This window comes from Sciurus carolinensis, chromosome 6 (assembly GCF_902686445.1).
Source record: "Sciurus carolinensis chromosome 6, mSciCar1.2, whole genome shotgun sequence".
Lineage (NCBI taxonomy): Eukaryota > Metazoa > Chordata > Mammalia > Rodentia > Sciuridae > Sciurus > Sciurus carolinensis.
Window position 1 is genome coordinate 5,366,318 of NC_062218.1, and position 25,409 is coordinate 5,391,726.

General features: G+C 50.6%; 1 protein-coding gene across 1 annotated transcript in view; it reads left to right on the forward strand.

The window, feature by feature from the left end:
- The window catches only part of Tent4a (terminal nucleotidyltransferase 4A), a 41,938-nt gene extending 17,585 nt beyond the window's left edge, over positions 1 to 24,353 (forward strand). The window contains 12 exon segments of the mRNA XM_047555456.1: positions 6,030 to 6,153; positions 7,111 to 7,157; positions 8,415 to 8,535; positions 10,041 to 10,148; positions 10,829 to 10,957; positions 13,157 to 13,370; positions 15,498 to 15,624; positions 16,579 to 16,679; positions 17,549 to 17,721; positions 18,257 to 18,415; positions 20,614 to 20,778; positions 22,178 to 24,353. Coding sequence (XP_047411412.1) covers positions 6,030 to 6,153; positions 7,111 to 7,157; positions 8,415 to 8,535; positions 10,041 to 10,148; positions 10,829 to 10,957; positions 13,157 to 13,370; positions 15,498 to 15,624; positions 16,579 to 16,679; positions 17,549 to 17,721; positions 18,257 to 18,415; positions 20,614 to 20,778; positions 22,178 to 22,372 — 1,663 coding nt within the window. The 3' untranslated portion in view covers positions 22,373 to 24,353.
- The last annotated feature ends 1,056 nt before the right edge of the window (positions 24,354 to 25,409 follow it).

Here is a 25,409-nt window from a genome sequence, read left to right on the forward strand (position 1 = left end):
GGAGTTGGCCTTTGCTTAGCAACCTGTGCTTTCCAGACCCTGTCCGTGCAACAGAGCGGAGTCTGAGGTGTCGTTTTACTCTGATTGCATCAAAGCATGTTATAACATCTATAAAACTGCTGGAGTTAGGGCCTCAGATTTTTACTGAGCCATTGTTTTCTGCCAAAAAATGCAGGCAGCAAACCTTGTGGAGTTGAAGTGGAGGAGCTCCGATTTCTGAGAAGGCTTTTGAAGGGAGAGTTGAGGAGTGGGGAGAGGAAATAAAGTAACCCTGACAACAGTTTCCAGCATTTTCTGTTGCATTTTACATCATAATAGAAAGGACTGGGAATTGAGGTCAAGTACAATTCATAAAACCACCCCCCCACCCCCCCACCCCCGACCTGGAATTCTCGAGAGTCACAGGGGGTGTTATTTGTGAACCAAGGCAGGTGAAGAGCCGCAGAATTGCGAACCCAAGAGTGCTGGGGACTCGGCCAGGAAGCTGAAGCACCGACCTTCAGAGCGCAGCTGCTCCTGCCGTTGGGTTTAAAGTCGGAATGTCTTGTGGCCACACTGAGGATGGTGCACCCATTCTTTCTGGCCTTTGCTTTCCCTTAAGGAAATGTTGAGTGAAAACTGACCTTTGACCAATGGCTTGCTTAGAAAAACCCATTGGATGCAGAATCAATAGGAGCTGTCCCAAGTGGGCAGAGCCACGTGTGCACCCCACTGCAGGACACTCCGCTCATCGTTTGGGGTGCTCCTTCTGCCCCATTGCTTCCATAGCCATTTGACTCAGTTGTCCTGGCCTTGGGGCTTTGGGCTCTGCTCCGGCCCATTGCTGGTGCAGCTGCCAGCCTGTCTTTATTGGGTTGAACGTGGAGAAGTCACCTTTGCACAGCCTGAACATTGTGCTTGGTGGGGTGGGGGTCAGAGGCACAGGGCCTGCAAGTTGGGCGTGAGCCTACTTAGCTCAGGGCGGGATGTGCTCTCCCCTCGGTGGGGGCGCTGCCCTGCCATTCCCCTCACCTGGCATTTATGGCAGAACCAACCAGTCTTCCTTGGCTTTGATTCAGATCTGCAGAGTTGGGAACCACTAAATCCCAGTAGCTCAGCCTCTGCAGGTGAAGATCATCCCCCCGGGATGGTCCTCTGTTTTTGTCAATAGCTGTATTAGCTGTGAAGTGATTCAGTTTGGTTCTCTGTGGTCCTTCCTTTGTCTTAAAATAGCTCAGTGATTTGGGCTTCCTGAGTATGTACAGTGAGAGTGCTTCTGACACAGAGATGCCAGAGGCTGTTGATCTTACTTTTGGATACTAGAAGCAGAAATTTGTGAAACTTATTAAAATTGTCAGAAGTCAGTCATTACCTTTTGAATGGATTTGGACCCTTAAGGAAGTGACTGTAAATTAGAGCTATCTTTTTTGTTGGTTTGGTTTTCAATTTTTACCTGAAAAGTACACTAGAAAATAATGCTTTGTATTGTTCTCTACTAGTTTCATGATTAAAGCTAAAATTCACCCAAACCTCTGGCCTCACTATTTCCGTCCATCTTAAAATAACCAAACTGTGAATCACTGTGCTTGCTCCACTGTGAGGTATTGGTGCGAGCTTCCTGCAGAGGCATCTCCAAGTTCACCTGGTCACCGGTGCTCAGGATTTGCTTCTCCAGAAGGAGCCACCCGAGTCTTGCCGCCTCATAGGACCCTGCTGCAGTGTCCTTTTCTACACAACAGAAGACCCACACTGGGAAGCCCAGCCCACTGCGAAGCAGCACAGCTCTGCTGCTGGCGAGTGCTGTGGCCCATGTGTTCTGCCCTGCAGCATCTGCAGCTAGTCTGCAGCTCGGCGCCTGCTGAGAAGGCATCTGTGTGGGACAACCTTTCCAGGTCCCTCGCCAGCAGCTACGGTGTGTGGAGATGAGGTTAAGGGCGTAGACACCAGTGCTCCAGAGCACCTTCTTGCCCCACCTGCCTCACTCCACACCTGGCCGTCTTTCTCAGGGTTGCCTGGGTGCCCCCATTTCTGGAGCCCCAACCACAGGTCAGTACTCCATGACTTGAAAGAGGAAAGGCAGGCCCCAGCCTGGGTGGACTGAGGAAATCCTCTCAGGACTCCACCAGCCCAGCTGGCCAGCTGAGGCTGCAGAGGAGGCGGTCAGCCTTGGGCCCTCTTCCTGGCACTGCTGTCTGTCACATACAGCTCCTCCCTAGGAGCAGCCTGGCTGCAGACCTGGAGCCAGCAGGGCCCTCCTGGATCACCATCCTTTCTTGCTAACTGTGAGGTTCACCCCTGTGACCCCTCTTGGTGGGGTTTATATCTGTGATGGTCCCAGCATAGAAATGTCCTGGATTCGGAGACTGAGCGCCAGTGAGCTGACCTGAGTGGAACTCCAGGAGACCTCGATGCCTGAACCGTCTGCAGATGGGAGGCCTGGTGTGGTGTTCATGCTGATGTTACATCACTGAAATTCCCTGGGGTTTTAATAAATGGCAGGAAGCAGTGAATTGCCCCAGGAATGATTTAAACTTCTCATTGACGTAGTTCTGTGGACGGCCTTTGAGAGTCGAATGCGTGGGTGTGTCTGCTGTTGGGAGGCGTGGCCTGGTAAAAGTGCACGTGTTGACTGGTGGTGGCACCTCACTGTGGATGTGCTGGCTCTGCGTTCCACATCTCTGGGGTCCCCCAACTGCAGATGGAGAGCATTCAGAAGACTGTGTCTGCTGAGCGTGGACAGACATGATTCCAGTCTAATGGTCTTGGTGTGGCATTGTATGAGGTACTGTTTGCACCTGGGAGGATGTGTGTGGGGAGCAATCAGACCCCATGCCATATATATAAGCCACTTGGGCCTCCGTGGGCTTTGGTGTCCTGGGTTCTGCAGCCAGGCCCTGACAGATACCGAGGGGCAGCATGGTGTCACACCCTTGTGTGTAGTTTCCTAAAAGCTGCTGGTAATGTTAGTATGAATGAAATAATTCCAAACATTTTATTTTGTGATTCTGGGGATTAAAACCAGGAGCACTCTGCCACTGAGCTGCATCCCCAGGCCTTTATTTATTTTTATTTTGAGATAGGGACTCACTAAGTTGCGGAGGCAGGCCTTGAACTTGTGATCCTTCTGCCTCAACCTCCCAAATGCTGGGATTACATGAGTGTGCCTCTGTGCCTGGGTAATGCCATATATTTTATTTAATACTGTTCACATTTTATAAAAGGATTCTTGGCTATGTAAATGTTATCTGTTAACAAGTCAGGTTGTCCTGAGGAGGGATGAAATGCCACCCCCATCAGGTTAATTTGTTCTAAGCAGTGACAGGGCACTGTGAGAACCTGGTTGGCGCATTCCACACACATGCTCAATTACTTGCTGCAAGCAGGCACTGTTCTGGGCACCTGCTGCAGGTTGCCTCCCCCAGTCAGATGGAGCAGCCTGTCAGCTGGTGGGTTGCAAGGAAGCAGGGGCCTGGGGAAGGGTCTGGCCTCGTGGGCAGAGGGACTCGAGCCCTCCTGCAGGTTTTGCCAGATTGCTCCTATTCTGTGCTGCTTCTCTTCTTTGCCAGTGTCCGCCTTGCTGCTGGGTCTCCACCCATCCCCCTTCCAGAGTTCTACAAAGAACTGGCACCTGAGGCAGCATGGGAGCTCCTTAGGTCTGCCCGAAACTGACAGAGATGGTGGCTGGACTTTCCAAGCCCTTCTCTGTCCATGGCTGTCAGCAGAAGTCCTACTCCCCAGTCTTTGGTGTCCCAGTTCCCCTGAAGGAAGGGCCAGTGGGAGCTTGCCAGAGTCCTCTTATCCAGCTCCCTCATCCTGCAGGTGCCATGGGCTGGCCACCAGTGGTGTCCTTTCTCTTCTGAGAATGTAAAACAAATAATCTTGACTCTACCTAACACTTGTTATGGCAGTTGCTAATGTCTAGGCCTCATTTATTACAGATTTCAAACAGGCGTGAGTGTCATATCTTATTGGTAGGACACGTCTTTGAAGTCAGGCGGCCTCTGTTCCAGTGGGCATGTGGACAAGCTGTGGTCTTGCTGTTGCACAACTGTTAGGCCACCTGCTCTTGGTCCCCAGCAAGGGAGCAGACATCTGTTTCACACCCAGTGTGACATCGATTGTGTGGTGTCTGCTGTGGAGGGCAGCAGGTGTCAGTCACCTTGCGGGCTTCACTCTAGAGTGTCAGGGATGGGCTGGAGGGTGGGGACTGCGCCCAGGAGGCCTGGGCCGCATGCGGATCCTGCTTCACATTGTTATGATTTCAGACACGACTTGAGAGCAGGTCGGCAGCACCTCTGCCCTGCAGGGGGAGACCTGGGTGGTGTGCTGGTCTGTTGGGGTGCCCTGTTGCTGGCTGTCCTGATCCCTGGGGCGGGGCTAGAGCTCTAGCACGCGGGACTCGGGCTGGTTATTTCATTATTCTGCACCTTTGTCTTCACTCGCCTGCCTCTAGATTCCCGTAGTGCTGTGGTCCTCGGCATGGGACGGTGAGGGGCGGGAGAGATGTGACTGTGGGTGGTGGTCGTGCCCAGGGCTGCCCCCTCTCAGCTCTGCAGGGACAGTGACTGAAGGTGCAGGCACCCAGCCGGACACCTTGCTGACAGGCAGGTGCCTTAGCCCCAGGTGCGGATGTCGGCCTGCTGATGGCTAGCTGTCCTGTGATGCCGGGGACTTGAGGTGCACTGCTTGTGTGGCACGTGCCGTGGAGAAGGAAGAAAGTGCCTGCGCTGTGGTTGGTGCTCGGCAGCCCCACTAGAGAGAGGGCTGGCAGTGTGGAAAAGGGTTTGATGTGGTCAGAGTTTTACTTTTCTGGATTTATTCAGAATGTGACTTTGCATTGGGAATGTGCTTGGGGTGAGGGTTTCTTTCCTTTCTTTTCTTTTTTTTAGTTAAGTGAAATAAAGTCTCAGGATGGCCTGAGTGAGTGCAGTGAGGAGGGCCTCCAGCATTTACTCTCCTCCTCATGGAGAAGGCCTGAGCAGCCTTTAAGCCTCCTTTGGGGTCTTTGATGCCTTCAAAGGTGTCTTTCAGGGATGGGGATACTCAGGTGAGAGACAGTTGAAATTAACCTTGAACAAGCAGCAGACTATGAAACAAGGGGACGTCAGTCACTCGCCTTTTCGGCTTTGCTTAATAGGTTCTGTCAAAAACGATTCCCTGCTCTGTGCAGAACGTTTTTCTAGCCATTGAGCTGACTACATTTGTTTTTGTTTTTTACTATTTGCTTTGTTAATCAAGCAGAAGCAGGTGGGTTTGATGTGCTCCAAGTCCTCAGACTGGATTGTGTTGCCTCCCCTTCTCTAATTAATCCCTAAAGCTGAAAGGATGGCAGTGCGGGCAGGTGCCATCAGCCACGGAGCGGGCTCCTTAAAGTCCACTGTGGAGGTGGCCCTCGGATCTCACTTCACGCGGTGGACTCTCTGCTTTGGAGCTGGCTGCTCCTGTCGGGTTGTCTCCTCCTCACTGGAGCCTGAGGAGCGGACACTGGCTGTGAGCAGTCGGTTGCTTGCTGCCTCCAGGGTCTGCTGCTCTGTGATGGGGAGGTGACATAGCCACGACTCAGCAGAGTGTCAGCGGGAGCTCTGGCAAACGGGCTCCCGGGCTCCCAGGGACACACGTCCTCTCAGGCCATCGATGTCCGATGTCCGCAGTGTGAGGCACCTAGGGAGGTGCTGATGCGGCCTGGGGCTGGGTTCCACCTTTGGTTACCTCTGTGCTGCATGGCATATGTCTGAAGCCTCTTTCACTTTTTGTGGATGTAGTTCTTTCATTTTCTTAATGTAAAGTTATTAAAATATTTTTTTAAATGTCTCCAATTGGAAATGTATTGATATTTGGAATTGATGAAATTCCCTTGTGTTAAACTGCGGCACTGAATCATACTGTGTACTTTCATCCACCGGAGTTTCATTTCATTGTACATTTTCAGGAGAGGAAAGAAACTGGGTTTTAAGTGACCAGAAATATGTGTTCATGTCATTCTGGCGTAACGAGTGCGAAGTGTTCGAGTGCAGTTGTAACTCTACTGTGTCTTCTCTTTTATCTGCCAGACTTCATGAGGAAATAATTGACTTTTATAACTTCATGTCACCTTGTCCTGAAGAAGCGGCCATGAGAAGGGAGGTGGTGAAGCGGATCGAAACTGTGGTCAAAGACCTCTGGCCGACGGCTGATGTGGGTATCGCAGTGTCCCGTGGCATTTCAGGTCCACGCAGCTGTGCCTGTCAGCTGGTGCGCACAGGCCAGGCTTGCTCACGGCCAGGTGGCCCTCCAGGCCACCCCAGGGAGGGTGTGTCTGCGCTCTGGGTGCACGCCCCACTTGCTCCTGCCGCAGCGCCAGCCCTCTGCTCCGCAGCTCACTGGGCATGCACAGAGGACCACTGGCCCGAGGGATTGTGTTTTTAGGCTATGATTGTTCTTGTCTTCAATTCCCCTCGAGGTTGGAGGGCTTATCCCCTTCCCCAGCCCAGCTGCTGCCCGCCAACCTGCAGGCACATGACCTGCAAGTCTTTCCTCACCTGTCGCGTTCCCACGAATGCACAGGTGTTTGTTGAAGAAGGATCATGGGTGATGGGAGGGCTTGTGCCCATGCCCAGGTTGCTGAGTCCCCTCAGGCTTCGTCCTGTTCTGTCAGCCTTGCCCACCAGTGACCTGACCTGAGAGGGAAGGGGACCATCTGGGCTGCTCAGCGCCCTGCTGCTGAGTGGCCCACGTGCTCAGTGGGCCAGGGCAGCAGCGCTTTTAAAGGCACGTACAGTTTTGGCTTTAAGCTTCAGTGCCCTAGGACAGCGCCCTGCCTGGTACTGTAGCTATGACTTTGAGAAATTATTGGAAGGTTTGAAACTGGCTTTTGGAAAGTCCTCATATATATGGAAAGTCCTGATATATGTAATTTTTTTTTTCTTTTTGTAGCGAGGCCCATACTATTAAATTAATATTAAATTCTAAAAACATTTGTTTTTAATACAAAGACACAGGGAATTTTCTTGTTGGTTGCAGGATTTTCACTTATCCACCCTCCTTAATGTCCAAGGTGGCTTTGCTTTTTACCCAAGAGTACAGCAAGGCCTTTGGGAAGTCTGCCTTCTTGAATTGTGGTGCCTGTTTTAAGAGAGCCCTGCTTCCTTTCAGGTGCAGATATTCGGCAGCTTTAGCACAGGTCTCTATCTTCCAACAAGGTGAGTAGCAGATCACACTGCACACAGGTTAGTGTTTGTGCTTCTGGGGGCAGGATGGTGTCAGTGTGCATGTGAGAGGCTGAAAAAAGGTTTCTTGTGGTCAGTCTAAGGCTAAAAATGGCAGCCCAAGGAAGAGTTTGGGGCCCGAAGAGAAAATTGACAGAAAGTGAAATTTAATTTAGCATTATGGTCATGAAGTGATTGCCTCCCATTTCCTCTTACATTTAATGTGTTGGGGAACAAAAATGCTGGACTTTAGAAGCAGAAGACAAATGAGCGGTCTTAGTCCATTTCTGCTGCTCAAACAGAATCCCAGAGACTGGGTAAGTTATAAACAACAGGTTCAGCTGACTTTGGATTGTGGAGGCTGTAGTCAGAGCTCAGAGGCCACATGTGGTAAGTGCCATTGAGCTGCATTGTGGCATGGCAGAGGCAGCATGCATGGAGGAGAGGGGCTGGATGTTCTGCAGACTCCTGTGGCAACCCTTAATCCAGCCCTGAAGGCCCCGCATCTCAGCATAGCCACCTTCCCAGTCCACGTAGGGTCTGGAGGCACGTCCAGGGTGCAGCAGGGCCTGTGGAGTAGACACAATGGAGAAGGTTTTCTAAAGTGGTAATGAGGGCCTGGGGCATGGCTCATGGTGGAGCGACTTCCCTGGCATGCAGAAGGCCCTGTGTTTGATCCCCAGCACCACGAAATTAATCAATCAATAAAATCTTAAGATGGAAACAAAATTTTGCTTAATATTTTTTGAGTGTTTTTATGATAAAAAAAATGAAGGTCACATCCTGAAATCATTTTCAGTGTCTTCTCATTAAGGACTCTTGATATTCAAATGAATTTCATGTGATTGACTGATCAGAGGTTTCTGTTAACCATGGCTAGTTGGCATCTGGAGGCTGATAGGCTGTGATGGCAGAATTGGGGGTTGGTGTTGGCAGGGACAGTGGAGTACTGAGCAGATCCAGGGCACCCAGAGATCTTTGGGCCGGGAAGCATGGGCCAGTGGGGGCGGCACAGGAGCGAGTGCTGGGAAACATGAGGTGCAGAGCGGTTTTGAGGGAGCGTTTTCTTTGTAACCCCTGGGTGACTTGATGCTGTTGGGAAAACCTTTTAGCCCTCTGCTCTCCGCCTTTGTCGCACATGTGCTGCATGTCCCCAAAGGCGGGTGTGTAACGGATTGTCACAGCTTGTGCAGGCCGTGCTCTGCGGGCTGAGGTCAGCAGTGGTTGACGTGCGCTTTCTCTTCTGTCCAGTGACATCGATCTGGTGGTCTTTGGAAAGTGGGAGCGCCCTCCTTTACAGCTGTTGGAACAAGCCCTGCGGAAGCACAACGTGGCTGAACCGTGTTCCATCAAAGTCCTTGACAAAGCTACAGTGAGTGTTGTGGCCTCTGCCAGGGAGCCTCCTCACCCCACAGCAGCCTTGGTTCTCTGCGTGACTAGCCCAGGCTGTGTTTTTGAAGCTATTTGTGGAGTACACTTGATTACTGTGTTCGTGGTTATTACCTGAGAAAAGGTCTAGTGATGGCCTGAACTGTGGAAATTTGTGAATTTTCAGACTGGTCTTGGCACTAGAATACATGCTGTGTCCCCTTGTGTCGGATGGATAAGGAAAGGAGAGAAATACCTGCGGAGGGAACACCAGCACTGGGTGCTGCCCATTCTGGGGTGTGTCTTGCAGTGGTCACACTGTGACATTTCTGATGGACTGGAAAAGATTGCCATCTGCTAACTTTCATTCCAGAGAGGAAACTTCCTGTTCTTTTTGCTGCTAAACACTGCAAGTGAGAAGCCTCTTGCCCTGGAGAGAAATTGGAACAGAGACCACTTCCCATGTGTCCCTGTTCAGGAATAGCAGTTACACATAGAAACAGCTTAGGGCCTGGAAGTCACTCACCTGTGATGTGACAGTTGTCAGCTCAGCTGTGCTATGCACTGGCATTTCAGTCTTGAGCTGGTGTGTCCTCTCGACCTCAGTATGGTGATGTCCCATAGCACTGGGCAGATGGCCAGAAGTTAAGGCAGGATCGTGTTCCTTCTCACTAGTGACGTGAGGACAGGGTACTCCATTTCCCTCCAGGGTCTGCTTGGCCAGGTATTTTCACGGGCATGGGAGGGAGTCTAAATGAAAACCAGGTGAATGTCTTGATGCATTTTCACATAGTACATGCCCTGGCATCTGAAGACAGACATTCGGGAGGACAGACAGTGCTTAGGGTCCTCGCTGTCCCAGTGGCCCCATTGCTCGCGCATGTTGGTTACTGAGTACTTTCCCTCTTGCTGAGAGCCATTTTCTGCTGTTGTCTGGCAGATCTTCTCTGCTTGTGCCCTCCCATGGTGCCGTCAGGGGCAGGATCCATGGTGAGGGTTCTGTTCAAGGCACAATCTATTTGGAATAACCATCCAAAAATAAGTACTGCAGAACTACTACTCATTTCCAGAATTTGAGTGTGTGTCTATTAATTATTCAAAAATTCTCAGAAGTGGGACCCTCACCAGGCAAGTGGTGTGGCATCTCCTCGGGGTATGCTTGTGGGTCTGGGCCTTGCCACCTGCTTCTTCCATCCATCAGACACCCGTTCCACTTCTACTGTTTTCCATAAAGTTAGCCACTTGGGGGCAGGGAGCGGGAACGCAGAGCAGGGGTGCTGCTGTGTGACCACTGGACGCTGGGCCTTGCCGCACCTTCCTGGGACCACTGAGGTTGAACCCTGACAGAGGCCGCCTCTTCTCCTTAAAACTGGTGTTCGTGATCTCAAAGCCCTTCTTGGGAGTAAGAAAGGAAACTAAAACTTCTGTACAACTTTGGAAACATTTTGAAGCCTGACTGTGGAGGATGTTGCATATTAAAGTACAGTTTTTAAAATTAAATCTTTACAGGTACCTATAATAAAACTGACAGATCAGGAGACTGAAGTTAAAGTTGACATCAGCTTTAACATGGAGACTGGTGTCCGGGCAGCAGAGTTCATCAAGAACTACATGAAGGTACTGTGGTTGGCAAGGCACCTTCCAGACGAGGGACTTGAGGCCTGACGTTGGGTCTGTTTGCTCTTACACATTAAACACCTTCACCTGGATTACTGTGTCGACTCAATGTAGACCACACACTGCAGCTGTTTTCCTGTGGTCGGATTCCTGTAGATGCCTTGAAAGCCCATAGCTGTTTTTCAGATTTGCTTTTCTTATGTCACCATTTCCTGAAGTTGATCTTATTTTAGAGAGCTTTAGAAGTGTTCTTTCTAGTTCCTGCAAAGTGGTGTTGCCTGAGCTCTGTGTGCCACCTTGGCACATCTAATCCTGGGGGTCTCTGGGAGGTTGGGTAAATTGTGATATAGTTTAGAGTGGCTCACTTTGGAGGATGCAGTGCCTGTGGTGTGATGACCCCCCCTGCCTTACGGCACGAATGTACCCACTCACTCTCCTGAGCCCTCTGTGCCTGGAGCTCCTCCTGGCGGATCCCCCTCTGCTCTGCCTTCCCTGCCCAGGAGGGGTCTTCGCTTGCAGATGCTCCCAAGCCCCTTGGGAAATATGTTCTTAGGCCCCTAGAATTGAGACTGATTGACTCAGACCCTTGATGAGGATTAGTGGAACTTGGCTTTCTCTCATGAAATTTCCTTAAAAGTACATTTACTAACTAGTAAATCTTTTTCTTTTGAAATTTGCAGAAATATTCATTGCTGCCTTACTTGATTTTAGTATTGAAACAGTTCCTCCTGCAGAGGGACCTGAATGAAGTTTTCACAGGTGGAATTAGCTCATATAGCCTCATTTTAATGGCCATCAGCTTTCTGCAGGTGCGTATGTGCTGTCCTGAACGGGCTGTATTTGGCTTGTGGGAGGCAGGCTCTGAGGCTCGCCCAGTTGCTTCCTGAGTTTCCAGCACCTTGCCCTCCCTCCGCAGTTCTCTTCTGACTTGGGGAGTGCAGTTGCTGGTGTGGCACATCCCTCCAGGTCAGTGCTCCTTCCTGCCCCTGTGGGCAGCTTGTTTCCTGGCTGACCCACTGTCTGGGTCCAAGGTGCTCTTCTGGATCCAGAAGTCAGGTGATGTGTATCCAAGCCCAGGGAAATGCTGTCAACATTAAGAAAGTGTTCATTCCTTTATTTATGTTTTTTAAAAGCACTTTTCATGGCACTTAAATGTGATTTATAATTTTAAAAAAGTCAGAATTAAGCCCAACACTATATCTAGAGAAAACATTGGGAGCAAGCCTCCTAGCATTGATGAAACATCAATATTTTGCCTAAAATTATATATGGTTCTTATTTTGTTGAGTAAGACAATGGAAAATCTAATCGTTAAATGCTGTGATATATCCGTGAGCTTAATCTTTGATTTGTGATGCATGAAGTAGTCACTAAGTTAATTCAAGCATTGGTTGTTCCACTTATGATTTCTTGAATGGGATTCCATTCTTGACCTGTTCTGGCCTGTGTGTCGTAGCCACTCTGCTGTGCCCCTGGCCACTCGTTTTGCGTGTGTGATTATGCACAGTGAGGGCTCCCTGCCCCGGTCGTTATTCTCCCACTGCCACTGACGAGCAGAGAGCAGCACTGCAGTGTCACCGCTGGTCCCTGTGGCTCTGGCACGTTCACAGAGACCAGGTGGTCCCACTGCTGTCTTCACGTCCTGTAGTCTGGCGGTCTCTTGCGTGGGGCTGTCAGCCGTCCCCCACAGTGCTTGGACCTACCAAGCTGAACACAGCCTCTGCCCTTGCGTCTCTCGTCCTGACTTGGGCTAGTTCGGTGGCCATGATGTATCAACAGCCTGGACTCACTGTGTGTCACGTGCGGGGCTTGTGAGGCCTTCTGTCGTGGCTTCGTGGCCCCTGCCCCCTTCATCCCAGTGCTGTGCCTGTGCCCAGCAGCCCAGCCTGCCTCAGGGTGGGGCCTTGTGTCTCCCACACTCACTTCACAGCTGGCATGCACGTGGGGTCCAAACCTGTGCTGGGCTGGCTCTCAGACATTTGAGTGACTGAAAGGCAAGGAAGGAGGGAGGCAGTAATGGCGAGGCAGGAGTGAGGAGACTCCGCCTGCCCCATGGACCTACAGCCGTTGGGTAGGTCCCCTCATGGGGCTCCGAGCACAGGGGTGTCCATCCTCCTCCTCTGCCTGACTTCCACTCGGTATGACCTAACTGTGGCTGGCTAGCATGGTGCTTCCTGGCAGAATTTCCTGTTGAGATGACAGTGTTCTCCATCTCTGCAGCCCAACAGGAAGGCCACAGGCCACATGACTCCCCAGTGTGTGGAGCATGGCTAGAATTTTAATCAGCGCCCAAATTCATTTAGAGAGCGAAGCCGCATGTGGGCAGTGCAGGTCTGGGAAGCTGAGCATCGTGGGTCTGTTGAATCACTCAGGAGTTGCCAGCAGACAGTAGCTGAGGGACAGATCAGCTTGCTTGAAGGCACAGTGGGGCAGCACCAGCGTTGTTACTGTTCTGTGTGACAAGCAGGTTGTGAGTTGGGCATGAATGTTATGATACAATACCCATTACCTATGCAGTTAAAATCCATCCTCTTACCTTTGGTTGGACATGATGTGATACTGTTCAGTCTGCTGCTGCCACCTACTGGTGTTCTTTCAGAATGACGACACCAAGGTGACTCAGATCTGTAAAGGTATATCCACCATCTGAATGACTAAGTTATGCAGAATATGAGCAGTGTATTTATAAATATTTGGCAACTTGGGGCCAATCAGATGTGTGTGTTTATAGGATGTTGCTTGCATGAGTTACCAATTTCAAAACTGCAAGTGTGATACAACGTTCACAGCAGGACGTCTGATCTCTTTACGATGCCCTTTATTGATAGGTGGTTATGGTTGTCTTTGGGCTCTGGGTGCCTCCTCCCTGCTACTCTTGCCTCCTCCCTGCCACTCTTGCCTCCTCCTGCTTGGTGCGTGAGCAAGTGCTACGGAGTGGGGTTCCTTGCAGAGGCTGCTAGACAGCAGTGCTTGAATCTGTACAACTTGTGGCTGCCTTTCTTTTACAGTTGCATCCAAGAATTGATGCCCGGAGAGCTGATGAGAACCTTGGAATGCTTCTTGTAGAATTTTTTGAACTCTATGGAAGAAATTTTAATTACTTGAAAACTGGTATTAGAATAAAAGAAGGAGGTGCCTATATCGCCAAAGAAGAGGTCATGAAAGCCATGACCAGCGGGTACAGGCCATCGATGCTGTGTATCGAGGACCCCCTGCTGCCTGGTAAGAGTGCCTTGCTCCCCACAGTGGAGCCAGGAGACCTTGCGGGTGCCTGGCAGGCGGGGGCAGCCAGGTTGGGCTCTGGGAGCCAGGAAGTTCATCTGCTCTGGATGCAGGTTCCTCTTGCTGCCAGCACAATTAATGGCCACACTTTGAGGACACCCTATTTAATTCTTAGGATTAGCTTACTGTCTTCTAAACTTCTTAAATTCTGTTATCAGCCAGAAGTAAGAAAAAAATTTCTTTTTAGATTACAAAGGTATTACAGATTCACCGTGACCCATTCACTTCACAGAAGCGTATAGTAGAAAAGCAGTTTTTGGTGAACTCCTCCCCTGCAGATGTCCATTCTCCAGATTTTCCTATGCAGTATTTACCATTGCCATTTTACAAGTTAAGTGACATCCCATAATAAGCAGATCTGCATTTGGTGTCTGACTTAACACATCCTGGACCCCACCACACCTGGATGGTGTGTAGGTTACCATCCAGTGTAGGGATGGCCACATGGAACCCCTGGGGGGGGCCAGTCTTCCCCTTGGCATGTTGAGGGTGCTTATTATCTCCACGCTGTTGGCAAGCGTGTTTTTAAATCTTTGCCAATCTAACAAAATCTTGTGATGTAATTTTTTTTTAAGATACATTTCTTTAATAAGAGTGGGGTTCAACACATTGTTATTTATCAATTCCATAAATGTCTATTGAGCATCTATTAGGTGAGACACTGTTCTTACTGTTGGTGATAGAATCAGTGACGTTCAGGTGACAGAAAAGTGGTGGAGAGCACCACTGCAGGTACACTGCCCCTCTGTGTCCTTCCATGTGCTGTCCGTCTGTCTTCTGGGCTATCTTCTCACTGCCTGTGTGTGCTAGGGAGACCTTTCTTGTCACACATACCATACTTCCCCCCAGTTTGTTCTTCCTCCATATTTGGTATTTTTATTACTCTGTTCCTGTACAGTTCTTGTTTTAGTACCTTCAAATTTAATGATTTTTAAATTTCGTTTTATGACTTCTAGGATGTGAGATTTATTTCCTAAAAATCACTTGAATGAAAATACATGACTGTTGCCTTTGGTTGTGATTTTTGAGTGTGTGTGACTTGTGCCAGTCTGGAGAACTGGTTTTCTTGGTGGCATGGTGACAGTGTGTCACCCTCACTGTGTCTGTTGGATCTATCACTGGTGACTCCATTGTCTCCAGTGTCCACTTAAATGAGATTATGTAGAAGGAAATGGGGGGGTGTGGAGGAAGGTGGACTGAGAGCCATCGTTACCCTGTGGACACGTATGATTACATGGATGCTGTGTATCTACATTGTGCACAACTATAGAAACAGAATGAAGTACTCCATTTGTGTACAATGAATCAAAATGCAGTCTGTAAAAAATTAAAAAACAAATAATTTTTTAAAAATGTACTTGAAAAACCCAAACCTGCATTATCAGTAGGTCAGTTTAAATTTAGAAAAGGTAAAATTTCAAAACTTAGAATATGTCTCCTTAAAGCATCCACGCTCAGCCTGGGCTCCGAAGAGCGAGGTGCTGAGATTGAACTGCTTTCCTTGTGGCTGGTTTCAGTGGTGGCTTCAGTGGTGGCCTTGTTAGCTGTGTGGCCTCTTCGACACCTGAGAATTCATTCCTTGAACATTCTGTCCTAAAGCATTTGCTTCCTGCAGGCTCTGCTGCTCTTACCTGACTCCCCAGGTCCTCTGGGTGAATGGCCCATATGCAGAGCTGAAGTCATCGATCATGCAGGTCAGCGCTGCTGGTCTGTTTTGATGGCCTTTGGCTTCTTTGTGTACTTGCCACCTGGGAAATGAGCAGACTTCTTACGAACGGTCACACCTCTTGAGGCGGATGCCTACCGGGTGGCAGTGGGCCACAGCCGCACAGGTGCTTGGTCCATGCTGGGCCCTGGGCACTTGGCTGCGAGAGCCGCCACCGAGATTACTGGTGCGTCCGCAGACCGGATTTCCAGGAGCCATCTTTGCCCCGCTCCACCGTGCTGGTGGAAGCTGGATGTGCTTTGGTGGCAAGGGTCTGACTCGGGTGCCTCTGTGAGAAGTTCAGAGGCATGTGGAAACCGGCTCACGTCTATGGTGAGTTTGATGGCTGCCTTTGTTTGCAGGAAATGATGTTGGCCGGAGCTCCTACGGGGCCATGCAGGTGAAGCAGGTGTTCGACTACGCCTACATTGTGCTCAGCCATGCTGTGTCACCGCTCGCCAGGTCCTACCCCAACAGGGACTCTGAAAGGTAGCTAATGTCTTGTGTGTCTGTCCTGGGCTCACAGTTCCTGGGGATGGAAACCATACCTTTCCTGGGTTCTGTACTTCTGTGACCTTTATTATTGGACATACTCTCCTGTTTTAGAGGAACTTCCATGTGTTTATAAAGGGAGACCTTTGCAGGAACTCAGGGTGGCTGTTGTTGTTTGGGGAACTGATGTTTTTTTCAGGGTATTCTGTTTACGAACATGGTAGTGGGCTTTTAAAGCTTTGGAATGATGCTTCTCCTCAGGCATGCGCGTCCAGTTTCTGAGTGAAGGTATCTGAGTACATGCCTCTATCACCTTCCTCTTATCTGCTTTTCCCTCCTGCTACATAGTGAAACATTTTTGCACTCTACACTTTACTGGCAGCCAGAAATATTTCTTTCTGATGTCAGTTTATGCTGCTGTGGTGGAGGGAGTGGAGGGTGGAAAATGAGTGGTAGTAGAAAGGAGGAAGAAGGCGGTTCTCGAGCCTCGTAGTTCCTGGGGTGGGTGATGGAGAAAACAGACTTGGAGGCCTGTCTCAGGAGTCTCTCCCTGTGCTGGTGGTGGTAGAGACGGTGGGACTATGTGGACTGCTGGTTGCATGTTTTTGGGCCAGTCCTGGGCATGGTGACAGGCACTCAGTGTCTCTTGACACCGTTCCTCCACTCTTGACTGTGCAGGGGGAGTGGAGTGCTCGAAGTGTGTTGCCCTTGTGGGTGGGAAGCAGCTCCCCTCCCTCAGAGCTGGGTTCACATGGCAGATGCAGGGCCAGGGACCCGCTTTTCTGCACTGCGGTCTCAGAGTGCATCTGAGCTTACGCCAGTAGCCTTCATGCTTCTAGAAGTCGGCTTGGCTCCCCCATCTCTGACTCAGCGAGATGGCACACTGTTCTCCAGGGGCACTGGCCGCCTCTTACCTGCTGCCCATGTTGATGTCCAGCTTGTCCCTTACAGTACTCTAGGAAGAATCATCAAGGTAACTCAGGAAGTGATTGACTACCGGAGGTGGATCAAAGAGAAGTGGGGCAGCAGGGTCCACTCGGCCCCGGATCTCGGTGAGAAGTGAATTTGTGCTGCTACACATGTACTTCTTTGTTGCTTTGTGGTCAGGTGTTCAGACTAAGAATAGTTCTTTTTGTTATGCATGTGTAAGCTCTAGAACAACACTCCCCAGTAGAAATACAGTGTGTACCACAGGTGGAATTTAACATATTTTAGTGACTGCATTAGAAATACAAAAAGAAACAGATGAAATTAATTTCGGTAATTTTATTCAACTCACCTTAAAACATTAACATTTCAACATGTAATCAAGGTAGAATTATTATATACCCTTTGTTTGCACTAATCTTTGAAATACAGCCTTATTTATACTTATAGCACATCCTAATTGGGGTGCTGAATTTATACCACAGTGAATATCACCATTGTTTACATCCATAAGAAATTAATTAAAAAAATAATGATGGGTAAATGCAGAAAGATGAGTGGGGGGAGGGAGAAGGGGTGGGAAGGGAGGGCAGGAAAGGGACTGGGGACTGAATTAGATAAGTTGTGTCCCATGCCTATATAGTCATATCAGAGTGGATCCTACTGTCATGTGTAACCAGAAAGAACTGCTAGAAAAAACTTTCATGGTGACGTGGGAAAAAATGAAAAACCCTTTGTAACAGTTAAAAAAAGAAGATAAATAATTTGATCTGTATTTAGATTTCAGAAAAGCTTCAGTTGAAGATGATACATTTACATTATTACAAACATTTTAGTGTTTTCTAGTAACTAAGCAAATGTAGTTGTTAGGTTAATTAAAATAAAAGTCAGTCAAACTAGCAGCTCTGTAGGCTCCCAGTACCCGGACTGAGGGCTGCCCGCTGGGATGGCACTCTGCTCCTCTCATAACCTGTCCTTTGTGCTCCCATGACAGACAGCAGGATCAAGATAAAGGAGCGGGTCACTACGTGCAACGGGGAGCAGACGCAGAGCCGAGAGCCCGGGTCACCCTACAGCCAGCGCCTGACTTTGTCCCTATCCAGTCCTCAGCTCCTCTCCTCAGGCTCCTCCGCTTCCTCTGTGTCGTCACTTTCTGGAAGTGACATTGTGAGTATGACTTTGCCCTCTGCCCCCTCCTACCTGTGTCTCTGGAGGGTTTGTGTTCCTGGTGGGCACCCATACCAGTGAGTCTCAAGCGCATTTCTGGGTTCCAGTCACTTTTTGTTTCTGCTGCATCCCGCTGCGTGCATACGTGTGTGGTACGAACCCTGAGGCTGCGTCCTCCCCTGTGCGTGCGTGTGCACATGCACACCCTGAATCTGTATCCCCTTGAGAACCTGGGTCCTGGTCACTCTGTTGGTCAAGAGTGGTGATACTGTTCCCAGTCGAGTCAGTGGACTTTATAAATAGTTTTTAAAGGCATACGTGAAAATGTACGAGCCCAGCTGTGTCCTCTGCGTTTAACTTGGCTTTTCACTTCTGAAACCACTGGAGGGCAGTCTGGCTGGCCTCGTTCTCCTGTTCCGAGCAAGGCTTGCTCTTGCTCCCTCACCAGCCCCAGAGCAACCCTGCTTCCCACCTGTGCCAGGCTGCGCTCCTTGGTTTGCAGCAATCCTTATTGTTGTTCTGTGCTGGACTCCAGGACTCAGACACGCCACCCTGCACCACACCCAGCGCTTACCAGCTCAGCCTGCAGGCGCCAGCGGCTCTGATGGCCAGCTTACCTGCCGCCTTGCCAGTACCCAGTGGCAAACCTCAGTCCACTCCTTCCAGAGCACTGATCCTGACAACCAACAATCAGGTATGGCTTCCCTTCTTGGGGCAGAGCTGAGCTGGGAAGGGGCTAGAGGAGACCCAAGGTGCTTTTGAATAAGAACTTTCTCAGATTTCGATATGGTCAGCATTTTTATCTTTTCATAGAAATCCTCTCATTGTTTTTTGGGTAGAACTTAATTCTCATCATTCCGTAAAACACAGCTGTGATACTGTTGGCATTGGAACCCAGCGTCCTCTTAGCTTTGAGGAGCCACTTTTGTTCTTGAGGCTGAACGGGCGTTTGACAGGGCACACTGTCTTTCTGCAGGCCACTGCAGTGCCCAGTGTGATACCCTGTCCTGTGAGAGGGACTCTGATGCCAGCCTTGTCCCTGAGCTACAGTGAACAGTTGTCCCTGTTTTTTTCCAAAATCTCAGCGTGTACATGATAAAGTTTTAATAGGAACTTGGGCTTTTTCTATGTTATTAATTAGGCATTAATTTTGAAACTTTTTTCTGTTAGAATATGCTCTCTGTTTTTTAAACTTAGATAAATCTATAAGTTTAAAAGAGAATTTTAGAAGTACTGAATTTCGTCTGTCCGTCCCATCATGTCAGTTGAATATGTGTGAGCCAGCACCTGGATGGACCTAGGCGCAGAGTCGAGCCTGGTCCTGGAAACACGTGGGTGCGTGCAGCCTGCCCGTGCTGAGGGTAGTTTAGCTCCTCAGGGAGCCATTCTCACGGGAGGCACCAGCTGCTCGGAGGCTCAGCTGCGGGGTCTCGCCTGTTGCCGAGCATGACAAACCTCACCCAAAATGTGTCACATAGCTGGTGGCCCTTCATGGGTGCAACATGCAAGCCTGGAGCCTTTGCTTAAGCTGCCAAAGGAAGTTCTGCCCAGGTGTTCAGTCGCCCTGTCCTGGTCCTGACTCTGGCTCTGACACCTGACCTCCTTGTGTCACGAGGCATTTGTTCAGCCCCTTCGGGGCACTGCAGCCACTGAGCTTCAACCTTGTGCTGCTATTGCCATGTGGTCCTCACATGGCCTGTGTTGTCTAACGAAATGTCAGGCTGTCACTTACCTGTCTCACCTGTCTGTCCCAGGCCTGTAGAGCGAGGTCCAAATGTTTGGGTTGTTACAGTGTTCGCACAGGCTGAGCCTTCCTCGCTTCTAGTGGAAAAATTGAGGACAATGTTGTCTTGAAGCACTTTTATGCATTGTCTGTCCTGTGCAAGTCATAAAAACAAAATGTCCAAATCTGGGTACAAAGTCAAAAGATGTTAGAGCTGGGCGTGGTGGTGCACGCCGGTCATCCCAGCAGCTTGGGAGGCTGAGGCAGGAAGATTGCAAGTTTAAAGCCAGCCTCAACTTAGCGGAGACCCTGTCTCAAAATAAAAAATAAAAAAGGACCTGGGAATGTGGCTCAGTGGTTAAAGTGCTGCTGGTTCAAGCCTTGGTACCAAAAGCAAAAAACAAAAAACAAAAAAACAAAAACAAAAAAATATAGAGTTGGAGGACATTAAGTTGTCAGAGAGAGGCCCCAGGGATAGAGCTTGCTTTCCTGGTGACCCCTTTCCCTGGGGGAGTGAAGCTTCTGAAGAGGAGACACCATGGGCTTGGTGTAGGGCCGTGCCAGCAGCCACGACTCCTGGGCGAGAGTCTCCTCTCTGATTACAGTGAAGTGTAACCAGGCGTTGTGGACAGTCTGCTGCCCTGTGGCTTCTGGTGTCCGGCACTGGATTGCTGCCTGCAAGGGTCGCAGTGTCCCTTCGTGGTGCCACCATCTTGGGTGGTGGCATTCTGGGGCGTGCTTCTCACTAGCATGCCTCTGCCTCAGACGGGCCCGGCAGCATAGAGGAATCCAGACCTGGGGACGGCGAGGCAGGGACTGTTGCCCGCCATCATCTGTCCTCTGTTCAGCCAGATGGGAGCCGGGAATTTACTTGTGGCTCTTCCAGGCATCTGAGTGGCAGTTTTCTGAGGATTAATTTTTTTGAATCGGTTTGGTTTTAGTGAGTTTTAAAACTTTACGACTTGAATTATTGGGCATGTGTCATATTGTTGCTGTTTCGGAATGTGAGCTATTTCTAATTCAAAGGAAACACTGACAGGTTATAACAACACAGTTGCTCTGTCATGCCCATGTGGCGCTGTTCACAGGCAGCCATCCCCCTTGATGTGACCTTGGGACTTGGTGCTTCCACTTGTTGCTACATGTGACCATCTCTCTTTTGTTCCTAGACCAGGTTCACTATCCCTCCGCCAACCCTCGGGGTTGCTCCTGTTCCTTGCAGACAGGCAGGTGTTGAAGGAACTGTGTCCTTGAAAGCCGTCCATCATGTGTCTTCCCCGGCCATTCCCTCGGCGTCCCCCAACCCACTGTCAAGTCCTCACCTATATCACAAGGTGCGTACCACGTGGGGCCCGCTGGCCTGTGGCCTCTGGTGCTTCCTGCTGCTCTGGGCGGCCGGTGCCACATCCCCTCCTGAGAGAATCCCAGGGACACTGTTTAAAAAGAGAATTTGTTTGCTGGTCCTTCAGTTTCATGTCTGCTTTCTTTTCTAAACAAAACCTTAAAATATTATTTTAAAAGGTAATAGAGTTTAATTATTCACCATAAGCATCCTTCTTTTGTTGAACTGGTTAGTATAAAACAGAAGCTTGAAGTAGGCAAGGTTCAAAATGAAGACTATTTTGTTTTCCCATTTACTTTTTAAGTTCATTTTACACTAAATAGTTTGGGTTTCAAGAAACACACAAGCCCAGTGCTGTTCTTACCTAGTAACTTGCTTGCCTCCCTGTCCCCAGGGGAGGGCATGAGGGGACGACTGGATGGCCCAGTTCTGTTTGGTGAGCTCACCTGGTCCCCATGGGCCAGAGTGCTCTGGCACACCCTGGCTGCTTGCCTCTCTGTCCCTGTGCCCTTGATGTGCCTGTGTGTTGGAGGACAGCCTTCCTAGGACCCCTGCAGGGTCTGCTGCTTCCCTGGGATGCTGATGATGCCTCGTGCCTTTGCTGGTGTTCACGCCTCTTCCTCTGTTCCTCTTCGCTCATCTAATGCTGGCTTGCTGGAAAATTCTTGAGTGCTGGTTCTTTGACCCTGTGTCATTCATTCCTGATGATTAGTTTTCTTTAAGAATTAATTAAGTAATAGAGCACCCCGTGGCTGTGTCCACCCCATTGCAGCACGTGTGGCCGTGCTGACCTGTCAGATGCCCTGGGTGGCGTGGTGTCTTTGCAAAAGGGAAAGCAGCCTTGTCATTCCGTGTTGGCCTTTCTTCCTCCCCAACCTCCTCCATGGTTCATTTTGCTTTGAGTTGTCCTAAGACCAGCTCGGTCTGCTGTGCAGTTCAGAGAATGTGCCTTGGGAGCCCCTGAACTCCATGTAACTGGGCAGGTCTGAGGGTGTTGCTTGTCGGGTGTTGCCAGGGGTAGACGAGGATGGGCGTGGCAGAGACCTTACTCCTGTGGGCAGACGGGACGAGCCAGAAGTGAGTCTGATAAGTTTATACAGTTGGACGCTGGCCCTCCATTCTTCCCTCAGCTCAGGGCAAGTAAGGCTGTTTTCTCTACGAGGTGTGAGTGCAGGCGCCTGTCTCTCCTGCCCGTGTGGCCACGTCAGTGTCTCAGCGTGGGGCAGCAGGGACAAGGCTGTGTGTTAGGTGTTGCTCCTTGTCCCTCTCTGGTTGGTGACGTCCTGCCACTGGAGAGGGAGGGAGCTCGTGACCCCCGGGGCTGCCTGAGGTGCCCGTGGGCCTCGTCGGGTGCTCTGCTCCTACCCTGCGCTCCCTCTGTGTCTCTGCAGCAGCACAATGGCATGAAACTGTCCATGAAGGGCTCCCACGGCCATGCCCAAGGCGGCGGCTACAGCTCTGTGGGCAGCGGAGGCGTGCGGCCCCCCGTGGGCAACCGGGGTCACCACCAGTACAACCGCACCGGCTGGAGGAGGAAGAAGCATGCGCACACCAGGGACAGCTTGCCCGTGAGTCTCAGCAGATGATGGCTCCTGGCCCTGCCCACCCCGGACTGCCCAGGGGCCTCGGACCGCGGGAGCCAAGGCCAGCACCCAGCACTCCGATGCGGCTGCCAGCGCCCGGCTGACCACTCTGCATGTGTCTGTGTGGTGGTCGCGCCCATCGCAACGAACAGCTCGCCAGAGGTGGGCGCGCTCCGCCTTCCCGAGAGCCCGCCCAGCCCAGCAGGCCGGCTGGGGACTGCAGGCAAGCGCGGCCCGGCCGCTCTGGTGGTCTCAGTGGCGGCGTCTGTCCTCGGCGGTCGGGGTTTTCGTTTCCTGTCATCACAGCGGAAGAGCCGGCATCCTCCTCCTCCCCAGCGCAGGGCTGGAGGCATTGTTTTACTGCCCTCACATTTTGTTTGAAACTTTAGAACTGTTTTTCTATGTAAATATTGAAAACTTATGATTTGTGCAATAACTCAGATATTTTTTATTTAATTTCATATTTTCACATAAGTTATATTTAAGGGAAGAGGGAATTTTTTTAAACAAGCTTAGATCCTTTCCCAAGTTGCATTTTCTAAGTTGGGTTCATCGTGTTGGCTGGTTGTCTGAGCATCATCACGAACACCATAAGAGGGGTTTGGGGTTTTACTTTAATGTCTTGTTTTTGGTCAGATGCAAGTGAGGGAGCCGAGTTGCCTTGGTGGTTTTCCTGGAGGCTCAGCTCCAGGACCTCTGAGGAGCACCCCGGTGGCCCTTCCCTGGGGCCTCAGGTGCTGCCTGCTCTGACCATGAGTTCTAACATTTTGCTTTTGGTTCTTTTAAAATAGACAACAAACCCAGCATTTAAAGTGCCAGAAGTATAACTTTCTAAGGAGAGAAAAGGTTGTCACATTATAAAATCTTAAATGTGAAGTGGAAATGCTTCAGTCAGTTTTAGTGGCATGGCCTGTAATGGTGGGTCTGGTGGATATCATTACAGACAATGGCACCCAGTTTTAGGAATGTGGAGAAAGGAATTCCGTTGATTCCGTGGAGGAATCTGCATAGCAGTATGCATTCGTTCTGTTAAGAGCAAATACCTGAGAAGCACCTGCGCTGCCAGCGCGCCGTGGGGAGTATCTAACGTATCGCAGGAGAGCACAGCCCAGCGTGGCCGGAGCGGCGGGGCCGCGTCAGAAGCATACAGGTGTACTATGCAAGTGTATTCTGCCACAACCACCACTGTCTTTGTTACCTTTTTTTGAACAAGATCATATCCATTCTGCCTGACCCTGAGTTTTTGGGGCACCACAGTTGTCCTGGGAGTTGGCTTGCATCCTGTAGGCCCTCTGACTTCCTGTTTTTAACATGGGGGTTCTGGCCCTGCCAAACACTACAGGTAGGTTGGTCTTTGAAGCCCACTAGTGGAGAATGTCGAGGCAAGAAGCTAATGGCCATGACATCTGACCCATGTGCGGTGGGGGGAGTTCTAGTTGACGTCTGACCGCAGCGGACACCCAGCAAGGACCAGCTCCACGTGTCGGGGTCTGCCTCTGAAGCAGGACCAGCCCTGTCGTCCTTGCTGCCGCGGCTGCTGCTACAGTGTCCAGGAGGCATTCCAGAGCGGCAGCCCTCGGTCTGCAGCTTTCGACGATTGGAATCACCCAGAATATTTAAAAATATTTAAATTGTGAACCTATTGATAGAGAATATTTATAAACACTGATCCATAGGCCTGTACTAATCTCTACGCATTAGCAATACTGACTGTAAACCTACATTAAGGAAACCATTGTGGGGACAGCGAGCGTCCCGTAGGTGCGTGTTTTAAAGCTCCATCCGGAGACACAGGTACCATGTCCGTTCCGTCGTGGTGAACCAAATGAATTGGTCTGGCTACCACTGTGGTCGCGTGCTGCAGGTTAACGAAAAGATATCATGTTTTGATTTTCTTTTGTGGACAACAATGTGGAAGCTAAAATTGACATATTTTTATGTAAAGTTTTTCTATTCTTTGATTTTTAATAAACTTTGGAAACCAGTTTTGTGTGTTAGTAGATGCTTTCCCTTCATGGGTAAGGTGGTGACTACATTAGCCAATGACCTGGCCTAAGCAGGACTCACGGAAGGGCAGGTGTGAGCCCTGGGGCAGTGGGAGGGTGATGGGGGTTATTTTATCATGTGGTGCCTTGGGAGTTGGGCTTCTGTGAGTCCTGTGTTAGAGAAAAGTCACGGAAGCCTGCTCTGTGCCAACACACCAGTGGCATTCGCAAGACGGTCCCAGGGACCCTCTCTGCAGTTCCAACAAACTGATAGTGTCCACGCTTAGCCCTGCCAGTGCAGTGCTGGCTTCGGTCAGCAGTGCCCGTGGTCCCAGCACCCGACAGTCACGTGGCTAGTGTGACTTCAGTTTGCAGGTCTTAGGCTTCCTAGGTGCTCACCAGTGGGCAGTGGCGGAATGCTGCCCAGGCCGCCTGGCCCTGCAGGTGTGCTCTAGAAGCCCCCGCCACAGCACCTTGGCTTGGCACAGGTGGACATCGTGGTGAAACCTCACCCTCCACCCGCGAGTGGTTCACAAGGGTCGCTAGCGTTGCTGCCAGGAGGACGCAGCCCCCCCACCATACACGCAGTTCTCGTGTGTGTGTGGAAGCAGCAGAGGTGCCGGGCACTGTCGCTGTGGCAGCGGGAGGGCTGACATGGGTCTGAGAAGCTCTGGGCAGAGGCTGCTGGAACTGGGGAGCCGGCCCTGAAGGCCCAGCAGCGGCCGTGCGTGTTGGCTGCGTGCTCAGGCAGCCCAGAGCAGCAGATGCGCTGGGTCCCAGAGGCCTCTGGGCCTGGGGTCTGTAGGGCGACGCTGCAGCAGGCGAGCCCTGGCTCCCTGGGCGCTGTGTGGAGACAGATTGGGCGGGGAGAGGCAGTTGCCTTGTGCCACCCCTGGGTCTCACTGACGGGGCTGCCTGCAGGACCTCTGAGGGAGCCAGAGGAGCCAGAGAGTAGGGACTGCAGCCTCCCAGGGAGGCCGATTCTGCTCTCTTCTGGTGCTGGGGGCACGTGTTGTGCAAGGAGCTTCCGAGGGATGGAGGGTCCTACCCAAGCA